The sequence below is a fragment of the Narcine bancroftii genome, chromosome 1 (assembly GCF_036971445.1).
Source record: "Narcine bancroftii isolate sNarBan1 chromosome 1, sNarBan1.hap1, whole genome shotgun sequence".
Lineage (NCBI taxonomy): Eukaryota > Metazoa > Chordata > Chondrichthyes > Torpediniformes > Narcinidae > Narcine > Narcine bancroftii.
In genome coordinates, this window is record NC_091469.1 from 488,125,939 (window position 1) to 488,141,725 (window position 15,787).

General features: G+C 47.0%; 1 protein-coding gene across 11 annotated transcripts in view; it reads right to left on the reverse strand.

Moving 5' to 3' along the window:
* LOC138751968 (uncharacterized) overlaps nt 1-15,787 on the reverse strand; it is a 158,699-nt gene that overhangs the window by 80,486 nt on the left and 62,426 nt on the right. For 10 of the 11 annotated variants that reach the window (XR_011350294.1, XM_069915049.1, XM_069915046.1 and 7 more), the window contains exons 13-18: nt 14,306-14,362; nt 12,490-12,552; nt 11,114-11,176; nt 8,809-8,871; nt 3,555-3,650; nt 321-413 (exon numbers count right to left, since the gene is read on the reverse strand). Coding sequence is in view for 10 of the 11 variants with exons in the window: in XM_069915049.1 (XP_069771150.1) it covers nt 321-413; nt 3,555-3,650; nt 8,809-8,871; nt 11,114-11,176; nt 12,490-12,552; nt 14,306-14,362 (435 nt within the window). In the remaining variant the exon portion in view is untranslated. The remainder of the gene's footprint in view (nt 1-320; nt 414-3,554; nt 3,651-8,808; nt 8,872-11,113; nt 11,177-12,489; nt 12,553-14,305; nt 14,363-15,787) is intronic. The other variant, XM_069915050.1, reaches the window with a different exon arrangement.

A 15,787-nucleotide genomic window follows, 5' to 3' on the forward strand; every position in this document is an offset into this window, starting at 1 on the left:
CGGGACACCCAAGGGATCAATGCGGTCAACTCTGTGTGGAGCCACAGGACCCCCTTCCCACCCTCAAGAACATTTACGGGGAACGTTGCCACCGGAGGGCAGCAGCAATCATCAAAAGCCCACACCACCCAGCACGCGCTCTGTTCTCGCTGCTGCCATCAGGAAAGAGGTCAAGGGACCCTTGGTACACTACAACATTACCTCATGGCTCTTGAGCTCAATGCCAGGATGAATAAAGGGCAGTGGCCTTTTTAACTACTTTTATAACATTCTTTTCCAAAGTTCATCCATTGAACATTCACTGCACTTTTTGAACTTACGAATATCACTTATGTCGATTGGTTGAAATTTTGGTGTGGTCGGTCTGGGTGGTGGCGAGGGGGGTAGGCCGTAGAACTCTTTTGTCCACTTTTCTGCAAAGAAATAAAATCATACATACCATTCAAAATGAGAACTTACTGAATTTTTTACAGTTAAATGTTGATCAGACAACATTTTTCGGCGTCCAATAAGGGTAGAACATGTGTCATGAATAGTAAGGCCACAGGGGGTATAAAGGTTACAATTTCTAAATGATAGTAGCACATATGATTTTCAGATTCCAGATTTATTGTCAGAGCACATGCACAACATCACATACAACCCTGAGATTCTTTTTCCTGCGGGTGCTGCAGAATTACCATTAATTGGTAGTGCAAAAAAAAACTGTACACAGCGTATACATTTAAACCATAGAATGCTACAGCATAGAACAGGCCATTCAGCCCTTCTAGTCCGTGCCAACCACCATTTCTCTAGTCTCATTGATCTACCTGTGGTGAATGTCTGCCAAGCTGCCTGTCTCCCCTCTGGCGAGCCTTGCTGTACTAACATTAGAAACATAGAAACATAGAAGATAGGAGCAGGAGTAGGTCATTCGACCCTTCGAGCCTGCTCCGCCATTCAAGGAGATCATGGCTGATCTTAAAGTTCAGTACCCCGTCCCCGCCTTCTCTCCGTAACCTTTAATACCCTTATACTGAAGAAATAGATCTAATTCCCTCTTAAATAGATTTAATGAACCTGCCTCTACTGCCCTTATTATCTCTACTATTAAGGACACTCCCCTTGGATATAACTGTATATGGACCTATTGTCTTTCATTATTGTACCATGAGTTTCTGCCAATAAAAGCCATGATTATTGTTTGAATACATCGTCTTTGCCTACTTCATCAACTAGCACTTCACTAACCACATTCCATAATCCTCCAGACTTCTCCCATCCATGTATCCTTCCAATCTATTCTTAAGATCGAGCCCGCATTCACCATTCCAGATGGCAGCTGATTCCACACTCCCACCACGCTCTGAGTGAAGAACTTTCCCCTATTGTTCCCCCTAAACCAATGATTCTCAACCTTTTTCTTTCCACTTACATGCCACTTTAAGTAATCCCTATGCCATCGGTGCTCTGTGATTAGTAAGGGATTACTTAAGGTGGGATGTGGGTGGAAAGAAAAAGTTTGCAAACCACTGTTCTAATCGTCCCTCATTGACTCGTTATGTGCATGGTTTCATAGCTCCAAAGGAAATGGCCCAATGACAATTTTTCTCAAGCAAAATATTTCAGTAACAATTGGGTCCAGAGCAGTGATTCTCAACCTTCCCTTCCCACTCACATCCCACCTTAAGCAATCCCTTACTAATCACAGCATCGTGAGCCACAGGGTCTGTCCTGGCTGTAATGTTCTATGTTGTATATTCTATGTTCTATGTTTTTGCACTGGAGAAAAGGGCAGAGGAGATTCAGTAAGGTAAGAAACACAAAGATCACATTTTCTGACGTCTTGACCAGAAACTCAGCAGGTCAGGTTACAGAGAAATGATTGGAGGTTAATCCACAGGACCATAAGAGTGGCAGAGAGGATTCCTGGAGTCTCCCCCCCCACCCCCCCACCCCCCCTCCCCTGCCATCAACGTGATCTACCAGGATTATTGTCTGAAGAGGGCTTGCAAAATCAGGGAGGGCCCCTTCCACCCCGCACACAGCATCATTCAGCTGCTCCCGTCGGGGAAGAGATACAGGAGGATCAGAGCCAGCACCACCAGGCTGAGGAGCAGCTTCTTCCCACGGGCAGGAATGGCTCACACTGACCCTCCAAGACTCTCATATTCATGAAACAAAATCTATTTATTTATTTATTTGTATAGATGAAATACTTGTCCTGCACACGCATTGTTTTTCTGTATTAATGTTATGTCTGGTTGTACATCTGTGTGTTTTGCACTGAGCACTAGACAATACTATTTTTCAGGGTTCTCTGCTGTTCTGGTGTCATCAAGGAGAGCAGCCTCCTGGGCAGGAGCAGGGATCTTGGCCTCTGAGCAGGAACGATGACGGCAGTGGGGAAGTGTCAGGGATCAGCGATTGTGGCAGATGCGGTAACCTCGGGCTCCAGGGCAGGAGAGGGGACCTCGGGCGCCTGGGCAGGATCATCTAAGCCCTGGCTGCCCTCTCATCCTAGCTCCCGATGCCCCGACCACAGACAAATAGCGGACATTGCAAGCCAGGTTCATTGAGTCTACTATTGTGGGCACAGGCTCGCAAATTCCTGTCTCAGCCAACATATCTCATATATTTTTATCTGGCTCTTGAACTGTGGTTTGGCCACCCCTGACTTAAATTGAGGGGGAGGAAGTTGCAGGGCAAATATTTTGAGTGAAACACAAAAGACAACAGACTCTGAGTGGAGTAAAAAAACACACAGAAATGGTGGAGGAACTCAACAGGTCTTGTAGCATCTACAGGAGATATTACCGATGGTTTGGGCCTGACCCCTTTTTCAAGGTATGAGTAAAAATGATGTGTCTGTGTTAAAGGCTGGGGGATAAAAAGGGAGAAGAATGCAAGAGGAAGGAGTACAGACAAACATACAAACAGCGTTAGTTGGATATGATAAGAGAACAGGATTTTAGATTTCAGATTTATTGTCAGAGTACATGCAAGTTGTCACATACAAGCCTGAGATTCTTTTTCCTGTGGGCAAGGCAGAATCGCCACTTATTGGTAGTGCAAAATATAAACTGTGTATAACGTGCACATGTAAACAGAGCATGAATAGAAACAAACTGACTGTGCAATACAGAGAGAATTTAAAAAATCAATGAAGTGCAAAGTGCAAAAACATCCATGTTATAAATCATATCCATAATTCGTATTTCAAGTGCTGTATATATAAAAAAAAGAGAATAACAAAAAAAAGAAAAGGAAATAATTAAGAAGAAAAACTCTGAACCCCTGCCGATGAATGTTAAAAGAAAAACAAAGGTAGAAAAGAATGAGAAAAAAAACCATGGCAAAGATAGGATTCAGACAATTTAATTTCATTGAAATGAAATTATGAGCATTTCACTTATGCTTCGTTGCAGAATGACTGAGGACCAACTTCTTATCGCATACTGCTGACAACTGAGCAATAGACATTTACAAGTGCACCCACAAAGTCACATTACAGTTGCATTCGTCACAATCTGAACCCCAATTTTTTTTACAATTAAATTTAGCCAACTTACTTCTCTTGGCTTCATTCTTTGGAATTTCAATTGTTGGTCGACAAAGGGGCTTTGAGTGTACAAAATATTTTTCCATCATCTTGTCAGTTACTTCTCCTGCAAAAGGAAGTAAGAGAATTAGAAGCAGGAATTAAACATGCTGCCTCATGGCCCAGGACACATGTCCAACGTCCCATAACATTGTGGCCGATCTTGCTGATCTCAACGTCACTCTCCTGTTTCATCTTCCACTCACTTATAGTTGAAAAATCTATGACCAAACTCTTTGGGGTAGAGAATCCCAGAGATTGATAAACCATTGTGAGATAAAGATTAAATAAAGTTTACTGTTTAGTCTTAAAAGGATAAACTTTATCCTTTAATTATTTCCTGGCCAGCTGAAAGTTAGAAAGCTGTAGCTCTATAAAACTCTGGTTAGACCATACTTGGAATATTGTCACTGCCGGTCACCCCTGTGGGGCAACCACTGTGTTGTTTGTACTGTATGTATTGCATGAGCTGGCCCGCTCCCTGAACCTGTGACTCCACCCCATCCTGAAATCCCCATAAAGACTGTTCCACCCAAACTCCTCCCTCAGTACCTGCCTTGGAACTGGGCCAGCAACATGTGAGATGTGTTGATGGCTTAAGGTGTTTAAAGCCTATTAATCACAACTCTCTGTCTAAAGTGGTTGATCGATAACGCTACAATTGAATCACCTTAAATTTTGGGCCATGCACAAGGCAATATGGGCAGATAAACTGAACACTGATCCTAAAGATCAGAGGTCTCGATCAAATTCGATCAATGGCTGCACTGCCTCAATGCCTTCATCAGATGCAACGACAGAGTGAAGAAGACAAACAAAATCTACTCTTCGCTCTGGTTGGCCACCGCGTTTTCCAGATGATAATGGACTGCACGACTTACTCAGTTGTAATGGAGCTCCTGCAGAGACAGTACCAGATCCCAACAAATGTCATTTATGCCCGGTACCTTCTAGGCAGTGGTAGACAAGCGCCCGGTAAGTCGGTAGATGAATACATGTGGGTCCTGTGGGAGTTGGGATGAGCCTGCAGCTGCAGAGATGTCTCTGCTACTGCCAATCTAGAGGAACTGATATGCGATGCATGTGGGGCTGGATTCAAGTCTGATTCCGTCAGACAGAAACTCTTGGAAAAGGGCGATCAAAGCCTGCAAAAAGTAATTGACCTGGCTAAAGCACTCGAGATAGCACAGCTGAACGTGGAAGTCTTCTCCTCAGGAAACGCGGCCGTCATGTGGGGAGCACGGGTGCAACCATATTAGGACACAGGCTCCCAGGTCACTGCCGCCGCCAACGAGCACCCAAAGTGCTACTATTGCGGGTACGCAAAGCATCCTTGAAAGAACTGCCCGGCCCGAAATGCTACATGCCCCGCCTGTGGGAAGAAGGGACACTACGGGTCAGTATGTAGGTCCCAATCTTTCTGCAGCAGGGCCGTCCATCTTGGTCCACGCCACTTCCGGCGGCTTCACCTCCAGCATGACTTCCGGTTGCGGGAAACAGCTTGGCGGGACCATGGGTGGGGGGGGGGCAACCTGAGACAGCACCACTTCTGGCGGAGAGGAGCAGCATCGCATGCACAGGTTGGGGTCAGCCATCTTGGCAGGTGCCCCCGAACCAAGTCTACAGCAGAGACTCAGACAATGACCAGACAATGGCCTCGATTATCCTGGAACTGGAGAGCCCACGTCAACTGGCCAGGGTCATGATGAACATCGAGTTAAATGGTCACATCACAAACTGCTTATTCAATAAAGGGAGCACAGAGAGCTTCATTCATCCGGGCACTCCCTTCCGGTAACCCTGGCACCATGTAAAGTCTCCCTGGCCTCCAAATCCCACCCAGCTGGGATCCATGGCTGCTGCACCGTGATGTTAACCTGTGGGGCACGGAGTATAAGAACTTTAAACTCCTTATTGTGCCACAACTCTGCGCACCAGTCATACTGGAACTGGCTTCCAGTGCCAGCTAAAGAGCATCCAAATGCAGTTTGACGGCCCACACCCGCCCTTCACACTCTGCAACTGCAAAGTCTTAAACCACCTGACTCCCCTCCCCCTCCGACATGACCTATGGTCTATCTACCCTTTGGGTCACATCGCCACCCCTGTTTGAGAACCTTACCCCCGACTGCAAGCTGGATACCACCAAGAGAAGGCGATACACCCCTGGGAACAGAGCCTTCATCAAAGCAGAAGACAAACAGCTTCTGACAGAAGGGATCGTAGAACCCAGCACCAGTCCCTGGAGAGCACAGGTGGTGGTAGTTAAGAGCAGAGAGAACGTGGTCATTGACTACAGCCAAACCATAAACCGTTTTACCCAGCAGAATGCCTACCCACTCCCCCGCATTGCTGACATGGTAAATGAGATCGCCCAGTTCTGGATCTTCTCAACCATTGACCTCAAGTCAACCTACCACCAACTCCTGATCCATCTGGAGGACAGTTTGTACATTGCCTTCAAGGCAGGCGGCTGCCACTACCACTTCCTCTGAGTCCCTTTTGGGGTCTCTGTCTTCCAATGGAAGATGGACCGTATAGTGGATGACTATGGACTCAAGGCCACATTTCCTTACTTGGTCAATGTGATCATCTGCGGCCAAGACCAGCAGGATCATGATGTTAACCTGCAGAAATTTCTCCAGACGGCTAAAAGCCTCAACTTAACTTGTAACCAAAAGAAATGCGTGTTCAGTACTTCACGGCTGCCCATCCTCAGTAGCATGGTGGAGAACAGCATCATTGGGCCTGACCTTGACCATATGCTTCCTCTGTTGGAACTCCCATTGCCCCATATCCTCAAGGCCCTGAAAAGGTACTTGGGCTTCTTTTCATTTTACACCAAGTGGGTCCTGAATTACATGGGCAAAGCCCCCCCTCTGGTAAAATCTACCACCTTTTCCCTGTCAGCGGAAGCCCAAATGGTGTTCATACTCATCAAGGGCGACATCACCAAGGTGGCAATGCACACTGTGGATGAATCCATCCCCTTCCAGGTGGAGAGTGATGTACATGACTTTGCCGTGGCTGCCATGCTCAACCAGGTGGGCAGGCCAGTAGCTTTCTTTTCCCGAACCCTTCAGGGCCCCAAATTTCATCACTCAGCCATCGTAAAGGCCAAAGTGAAAGCTGCGCACCACTGGAGGCTCTATCTGGCCAGTAAACCGTTCACCCTGCTGACTGACCAATGTGCAGTTGTCCTTATGTTCAATGACAAACAGCTGAGAAAAATTAAGAATGACAAGATCCTCAGGTGCAGAATTGAACTTTCCACCTACAACTACAAGTTCTTGTACTGGCCTGGGAAGCTCAAGGAGGTTCGCAATGCCCTGTCCTGGGGAACATGCACTGACGCGCAGTTGGCCCGCCTCCAAGTCCTCCACAACCTCTGCCATCCTGGAGTCACCGGGCCCTACCACTTTTTTAGATCCCGTAACCTCCCTTACTTGGTTGAGGACATCAGGAAGCTGACACGCAGTTGCCCATTCTGTGCTGAGTGTAAACCCCATTTCTATCGGCCAGTCAAAATCAAAGCCACCTGCCCTTTCAAGCAGCTGATCATAGACTTTGAGGGCCCCCTTCCATCCGCCAACAGGAATGTATACTTCCTAAATATCGTTGACAAATACTCCTACTTCCCCTTTACTATCCCGTTCCTGGACATGACCACGGCCACAGTCATCAAGGCAATGCATAGCATATTCGCTCTCTTTGGATATCCCTGCTATATCCATAGTGACCAGGAATCCTCGTTTGTGAGTGAGGAGCTGTGTCAGTACCTGCTGGCCAAGGGCATAGCCACGAGCAGGACCATGGATGATAACCCATCTAGAACGGCCAGATAGAGAGGGAGAACACCACCTTCTAGAAGGCAGTCATCAGGTCAAAAGGCCTACCCATCTCCCAGTGGCAAGATGTCCTCTCTGAGGTGTTCCACGCCACCAGGTCCCTCCGTTGTACCGCTGCTAATGTGACTTTGCAAGAATGGCTCTTTTCCTTCCTCAGGAAGTCGGCGTCGGGAACCACACTGCCATCCTGGCTGATGACCGCTGGGCCCATACTGCTCCAGAGGCATATCAGATGTCACAAGACTGGGACCCTCTGATCGAGAAAGTCCCCCTGCTCCTTGCGAACCTGCAATATGCTTACGTGGAGTACCAGGATCTGAGACCAGGCACATGCAAGGGACCCCTCAACCAACCAATCAACTCCCCTCACAATAACCCTGGCCAACCAGCCCCGCTAATTGCACCCGACACAGAGTTCCAATCCCAGACCGAGCAACCCCACATTCCTACTAACCACAACCCCCCCCACTCCCTCAGTCACCGGAGGCACAGCTTGTTGTGCAAGACACTGCCCGTGAACCAACAGCTCTGCCACAGCAAACCTTACGGCGGTCTCAGCAACAGCCAAGACCACCGGACAGGCTGAACCTGTAATGAACATTGAATCACATCACCGCGCCGGACGTTGTTTCAAAAGAAGGGGTGAATGTGGTGCAACCACTGTGTTGTTTGTACTGTATGTATTGCATGAGCTGGCCCGCTCCCTGAACCTGTGACTCCTCCCCTCCTAAAATCCCCATAAAGGCTGTTACACCCCAACTCCTCCCTCAGTACCTGCCTTGGAACTGGGCCAGCACCTTGTGAGATGTGTTGATGTCTTTAGGTGATTAAAGCCTATTAATCACGACTCTCTGTTTAATGTGGTTGATCGATAGTGCTACAGCCCCATTACAGGAAGGATGTGGAAAGCTAAAAGGAGGGTGTAGGGGAGATTTAACAGGATGTTGCCTGAATTGGAGAACGTGGCTTATGAGGCAAAGTTAACAGAGCTGGGGCTTTTCTCTTTGGAGTGAAGAAGGATGAGAGGTGACTCTGGTCTACAAGATTATGAGAACCATAGGTAGGGTGGACAGCCAGCTTCTTTTTCCAAGGGCAAGAGCTGAAAACACCAGCAGACTGTGCAAGGTGAGGGGGAGAAAAATTTAGGGGTACTTGGAAGGCATTGCCAGGGATGGTGATGGAGGCTAGTACAATAGGGACTTTTAATAGATTCTTAGACAGGCACGTGCATACAAAGAAAATAAAGAGTTATAGGTTGAATCAGTTTCTTTCAGTTGGCACAGATTCGAGGACTGAAGGGCCTCTAATGTTCTATGTTTATGAATAAAGTACAATTAATAAAATGTTGGTAGTGCCACCAATAACCATTTTTCTTACGTTGTTTTCTGCCTCTTCTTACTGGTGGCCGTGGTAACTCGAGTTCATCGATGTTTTCTAAAACTGTCAAACACAAAAAAGGTTTCTTCAAAATCTCATTTGTTTTTATTCAGACAGCCCTTTCCAGCCCATGAGCCCGCGCAGCCTAAATACCCCAATTAACCAACAACCCCTGTACATTTTGGGACAGTGGGAGGAAGCAAGAGCATCCAGAGGAAATGCGCGCAGACACAGGGAGAACAGACAAACTCCTTACAGACAGTAGTGGAATGGAACCCGGGTCGCAGGTGCTGATGTAGCATGCTAACCGCTGGACTAATCTTGGCCCACAAAAATATGTCTGTCTTTATAAAATTGGAAACAGAACCATGTGGTGCTTATGAGCTCACCCTTTTAAAGCTTCCAACACTGTCATGACGTAATAGAAAATAAACAGTTGCATTTTAAAACATTTAAATTTCATCAAACAGCACAATAACAGGCCCTTTCAGCTCAAGATTACATGCCGCCCAATTGCACCACATTGACCTACACCCCCACGGTATGCTTCGAACGGAGGGAGGATACCAGAACCTCCATGGAAAACCCATGCAGACACAGGGACAACGTTCACATTCCTTACAGACAGAACGGGATTTGAACAGCGGACCTGATTGCTGACGCCTTATCAGCGTTGGCCTCACAACTACACTAACTGTGCCCCCTGAAGACTAACCATGCCATCCCTACACTTACCATGCCACTCCTACACTAACCATGTCCCCTACAGTATCTGTGCCCGCCTACACAAAACATCCTTATAACACTAACCATGTCTCCTATACTAGCAATGCTACCCCTACACTAACCATGTCACCCCTCAATAAACATATCCCCCGTACACTAACCATGTTCCCCCTACACTAACCATGTCCCCTACATTAACCATGTCCACTTACACTAACTATGACCCCTACACTATGTCCCCTACATTAACCATTTGCCCCTACACTAACCATGTCCCCTTACACTAATCGTGTCCCTTCTACAGTGACCATGTCCCTCTTACTCTAACTGTATCCCTGCCTGCACTAACCGTGCCCCCCTACTTTAACCGTTTTCCTGTTTACATTAACCAGGCCACCCTACACTAACCATATCCCGCAACACTAACTGCGCTGCCCTACTCTAACCATGCCACCCCTACAGTAACCATGCCCCTCCTACTCTAATTTTTTTCCCACCTACACTATCTGTGCCCCCTACACTAACTGTGGTCTCCTTCTCTGTTTCCCCACCTACACTATACTGTGCCCTCGACTCTAACTGTTTGCCCCTTACACTAGCCTTGCCCCCCTTCACTGTGTCCTCCCTACACTACGCCATGACCCCAACATTAACTGTACTCCCCTATACTAATTGTGCCCCCTACATTAACTGTGCTCTCCTTCTCTAACTGCTTCCCCACCTACTCTATACTGTGCCCTCGACTCTAACTATTTGACACTTACACTAACCAGCCCCCTTCACTGTGTTCTCTCTACACTATACCATTCCCCCAACACTAACCATACTCCCTACACTAACCGTGTCTCCTATACTATACCATACCCCCATAAACTGTGTCCCCCCTCAACTCTATACCATGTCCCCAACACTAACCATCCCTCCAATACTATACCGTGCCCCCAACACTAACCGTTCCCCCAACACTAACCATGCCCCCTACACTAACCATGTCCCCTACACTATACCATGCCCCCCATACACTGTCCCCCCCAACACTATACCATGTCCCCAACACTAACCATCCCTCCAATACTATACCATGCCCCCAACACTAACCGTTCCCCAACACTAACCATGCCCCCTACACTAACCATGTCCCCTACACTATACCATGCCCCCCATACACTGTCCCCCCCAACACTATACCATGCCCCCAACACTAACCGTTCCCCAACACTAACCATGCCCCCTACACTAACCATGTCCCCTACACTATACCATGCCCCCCATACACTGTCCCCCCCAACACTATACCATGCCCCCAACACTAACCATTCCCCCAACACTAACTGTGTCCTCCCTACACTAACCATGCCCCCTGATGCTAACTGTGTCTCCCCCTCTACGCTAACTATGCTGTGCTATGTTCTGTGTTCTATGATGTTGATGGCAGCAGCAAATTATCTCCCCTTGTTCAGGTGGGGAGTCGGGAGCTGTGGAGTTTACAATGTTACATTTGACCAACATAACAGAATTGAAGAGAATGAAGTAAAATTAATAATAAGTTGGTAGTGCCACTAATAACTGTTTCTCTTACATGGTCTTTCATATCTTGGTACTGGTGGCCGTGGTAAAACAAATTCGTCAATATATTCAAAAACTGTCAAACACAAAAAAGTTTCTTCAAAATCTCATTTGTTTTTATTCAGACATCCAACGTGGTAACAGCCCTTTCCAGCCCACGAGCCCACGCAGCCCAAATACCCCAATTGACCAACGACCCCTGTACGTTTTGGGACAGTGGGAAGAAACCAGAGCATATTTAGGAAATGCGCGCAGACACAGGGAGAACGGACAAACTCCTTACAGACAGTAGTGGAATGGAACCCGGGTCGCAGGTGCTGATGTAGCATGCTAACCGCTGGACTAATCTTGGCCCACAAAAATATGTCTGTCTTTATAAAATTGGAAACAGAACCAGGTGGTGCTTATGAGCTCACCCTTTTAAAGCTTCCAACACTGTCATGACGTAATAGAAAATAAACAGTTGCATTTTAAAACATTTAAATTTCATCAAACAGCACAATAACAGGCCCTTTAGGTTCAAGATTCCGTGCCGCCCAATTACATTGCATTGACCTATACCCCATCACCCCACCCTGGTACGCTTCAAACAGGAGGAAGAAACTGGAGCCTCCGGCTAAAACCCAAACAGACACAGGGACAATGGACAAGTTCCTTACAGACAGAACGGGAATTGAACCGCACCCAATTGCTGGTGATTTACCAGCGTTGTGCTAACCATTACGCTAATCATGTCACCCCTACGCTAACCATGCAACCAATACACTAACTGTGCCACCCTATTATGTGAACCGTAACTCCCTCTACACCAACCGTGCCCTCCCTACTCTAAACATGCCACCCACTACACAAACCGATTCTCCCTGTACACTAACCGTGCTCTCCCTACTCTACCCGTGCACCCATCTGCACTAACCTTGAACTCCCTTCTCTAATAGTACTCCTCTACACTAACCACGCCCCCTTTACACTTACCATAACTCTCTCTACACTAACCGTGCCCCCTCTGTACTAACCACGCCCCCTCTACACTAACCGTGCCTCACTTTACAATAATTGTAACTCCATCACCACTAACCATTCCCCCTCTACACCAACTGTGTCCCCCTACACTAACCGTGTGCCCCTTACATTACCCAAGATCCCCTACTCTAACCGTGTCTCCGCCCCCCCCCCCCCCCCCACCCACATGCTAACTGTGCTGTGCTGTGTTCTATGTTCTATGAACTTTAATATTGATGGCAGTAACAAATTATCCCTCTTTGGTCAGGTGGGGAGTCGGGAGCTGTGGAGTTTACAATGTTACATTTAACCAATAAAACAGAATTGAAGAGAATAAAATAAATTTAATGAAAAGTTAGTAGAGCCACTAATAACAATTTTTCTTACATGGATGTTTGTTGATTTCTACTAGTTCCGGTGGTATATTGAAATACTCAATATAGTCTTCATCTATCAAACACACAAAAAAAGTTTCTTCAATATTTCATTTATTTTTATTCAGACATCCAATGCGGTAACAGCCCTTTCTGGCCCACGGGTCCACGCAGCCCAAATACGCCAATTAACTTACAACCCCTGTATGTTTTTGAAGAGTGGGAGGAAATGCGTGCAGACACAGAGAGGACGAACAAATTCCTTATTAGCAGAATGGGATTTGAACTCTATTCTTGATCAGTGTTGCACCAACCACTACACTAACCATGTCATCTCTACTCTAACCATGCCCCCTCTACACTAACCATGTCCTCTCTTCTCTACTCATGCCACCTCTACACTAACTATGTCCCCTCTACACTAACCGTGCCCCTCTACACTAAATGTGCCTCCTCTAATCTAACCATGTCCCCTCTACACTAACCGTGCTCCCCTCTACACTAATCGTGTCCCCTCTACACTAACCATGCTCCTTACACTAATTGTCCCCTCTACACTAACCATATCCCCTCTACACGAACCTTGTCCCCTATACACTAACCATGCCCCCTCTACACTAACTGCGCCTCCACTACTCTAACCATGTCCCCTCTACACTAGCTGTGTCCCCTCTAAACCAACCATGCCCCCTCTACACTAACCATGCCTCCTCTACACTAACCATGTCCCCTCTACACTAACTGTGTCCCCTCTAAACTAACCGTGCCCCCTCTACACTAAATGTGTCCCCCTTATACTAACCGTGCCTCCTTTACGCTAACCATGCTCCCTCTACACTAACCGTGTCCCTTCTACACTAACCGTGCCCCCTCTACACTAACTGCCTCTTCTACACTAACAATGTCCCCTCTACACTAACTGTGTCCCCTCTAAACTAACCGTGCCCCCTCTATACTAACCGTGTCCCCTCTACACTAACCGTGCCCCCTCTACACTAAATGTGTCCCCTCTACATTAACCGTGTCCCCTCTACCCTAATCGTGTCCCCTCTACTCTAACCATGTCCCCTCTACATGAACTTTGTCCCCTATACACTAACCATGCCCCCTCTACACTAACTGTGCCTCCTCTACACTAACCGTGTCCCCTCTACACTAACTGTGTCCCCTCTACACTAACCGTGCCCCCTCTACACTAACCGTGCCTCCTCTGCACTAACCGTGTCCCCTCTGTACTAACTGTGTCCCCTCTACACTAACCGTGCCCCCTCTACACTAAATGTGTCCCCTCTATACTAACTGTGCCTCCTCTACGCTAACCATGCTCCCTCTACACTAACCATGTCCCTTCTACACTAATCGTGTTCCCTCTACACTAACCATGCCCTCTCTACCCTCTAAGTCCCCTCTACCCTAACCATTGTCTCCTATACGCTGACCGTGTCCCCTCAACACTAATCATGCCCCCTCAGCACTAATTATGCCCCCTCTACACTAACCATGTCCCCTCTACACTAACCATGTCCCCTCTACAGTAATGGTCCCTCGTCTGCACTAACCATGCCTCCCTCTGCACTAACCATGTCCCACCTACACTAACCGTGTCACCTCTGCACTATCCGTGTCCGCCCCTCTCGCTAACTGTGCTGTGTTCTGTGTTCCATGAACTTTGATGTTAATGATATCTCCAAGTTATCTCCCCTTGGTTAAGTGGGGAGGCGGGAGCTGTGGAGTTTACAATCTTACATTTGACCAACATAACAGAATTGAAGAGAATAAAGTAAAATTAATAAAAAGTTGGTAGAGCCACTAATAACCATTTTTCTTACATGGATCTTCGATGCTTCTTACTGGTGGCCGTTTTAAAATGTGTTCGTCAATGTATTCTACAATTGAAAAACACAAAAATTTCTTTAAAATCTCATTTGTTTTTATTCAGACATCCGACGCGGTAACAGCCCTTTCCGGTCCACGAGCCCGCGCAGCCCAAACACCCCAATTAACCAACAACCCCTGTACATTTTGGGACAGTGGGAGGAAACCAGAGCATCCGGAGGAAACACATACAGACACAGGGAGAACGGACAAACTCCTTACAGACAGTAGTGGAATGGAACCCGGGTCGCAGGTGCTGACATAGCGTGCTAACCGCTGGACTAATCTTGGCCCACAAAAATATGTCTGTCTTTATAAAATTGGAAACAGAACCAGGTGGTGCTTATGAGCTCACCCTTTTAAAGCTTCCAACACTGTCACGACGTAATAGAAAATAAACAGTTGCATTTTAAAACATTTAAATTTCATCAAACAGCACAATAACTGGCCCTTTAGGTTCAAGATTCCGTGCCGCCCAATTGCACTGCATTGACCTACACCCCCACGGTATGCTTCGAACAGAGGGAGGAAACCAAAGCCTCTGGGGAAAACCCATCCAGAATTGGGGAGAACGAACAAGCTGAGTGAGTGGAAAGTTATTGAAAACTGTACAAACACTTTTGGAGTGTTGCTACTGAAAATGATCTTCCCTGGATGAAGGTAGTAATTGTCTGAGCTTTAGTGGTGGAGTGGGTGATTGTGAGGGGAAGGACAGAGTGCATGTAAAGGTCAAGTGAGGTGAGATGAACTATGCATTGGAAGCAGTTCTGGGCTTTTCTGGGATTGTGATGGATTGGAGGGCCTGCTGCTTGACTTGCCATCATAGTGTGAAACAAGTGATCACCTTTAACACCATTTTCTCTCAGTGTCTCCCAAACCATTATTTGCGCTGTGGAACAATGAAGGGAAGATTTGGAACCATAGAACATTACAGCACAGAAGCAGGCCCTTCGGCCTTTTAAGTCTGTGCTGAACTATCATTCTGCCTTGACCCTCTGACCAGCACCCAGATCATAGCCCTCCACACTCCTCCTATCCATGTACCTGTTCAAATTTTACTTAAATGTTAAAATTGAGCCTACATTCAGCGCTAGCAGCTCATTCCACACTCCCACCACTCTCTGTGTGAAGTTCTCCCTAATATGCCGCTTAAACCTTTCCCATTTCACCTTTAACCCATGCATCTCACCTAACCTCAGCAGAAAAAGCCTCCTTGTATTTATTCCATCTATCCCCCTCATAATTTTGCTTCCCTCGATCAAATCTCCCCTCATTCCTTTATGCTCCAGGGAATAAAGTCCTAACCTGATTAACCTTTCCCTGTCATTCAGTTCCTGAAGGCCCAGCAACATCCGGGTTAACTTCTGCCCTCTTTCAATCTTGATATCTTTCTTGTAGTTCGGTGACCAAAACTGCACACAATCCTCCTCATTTGG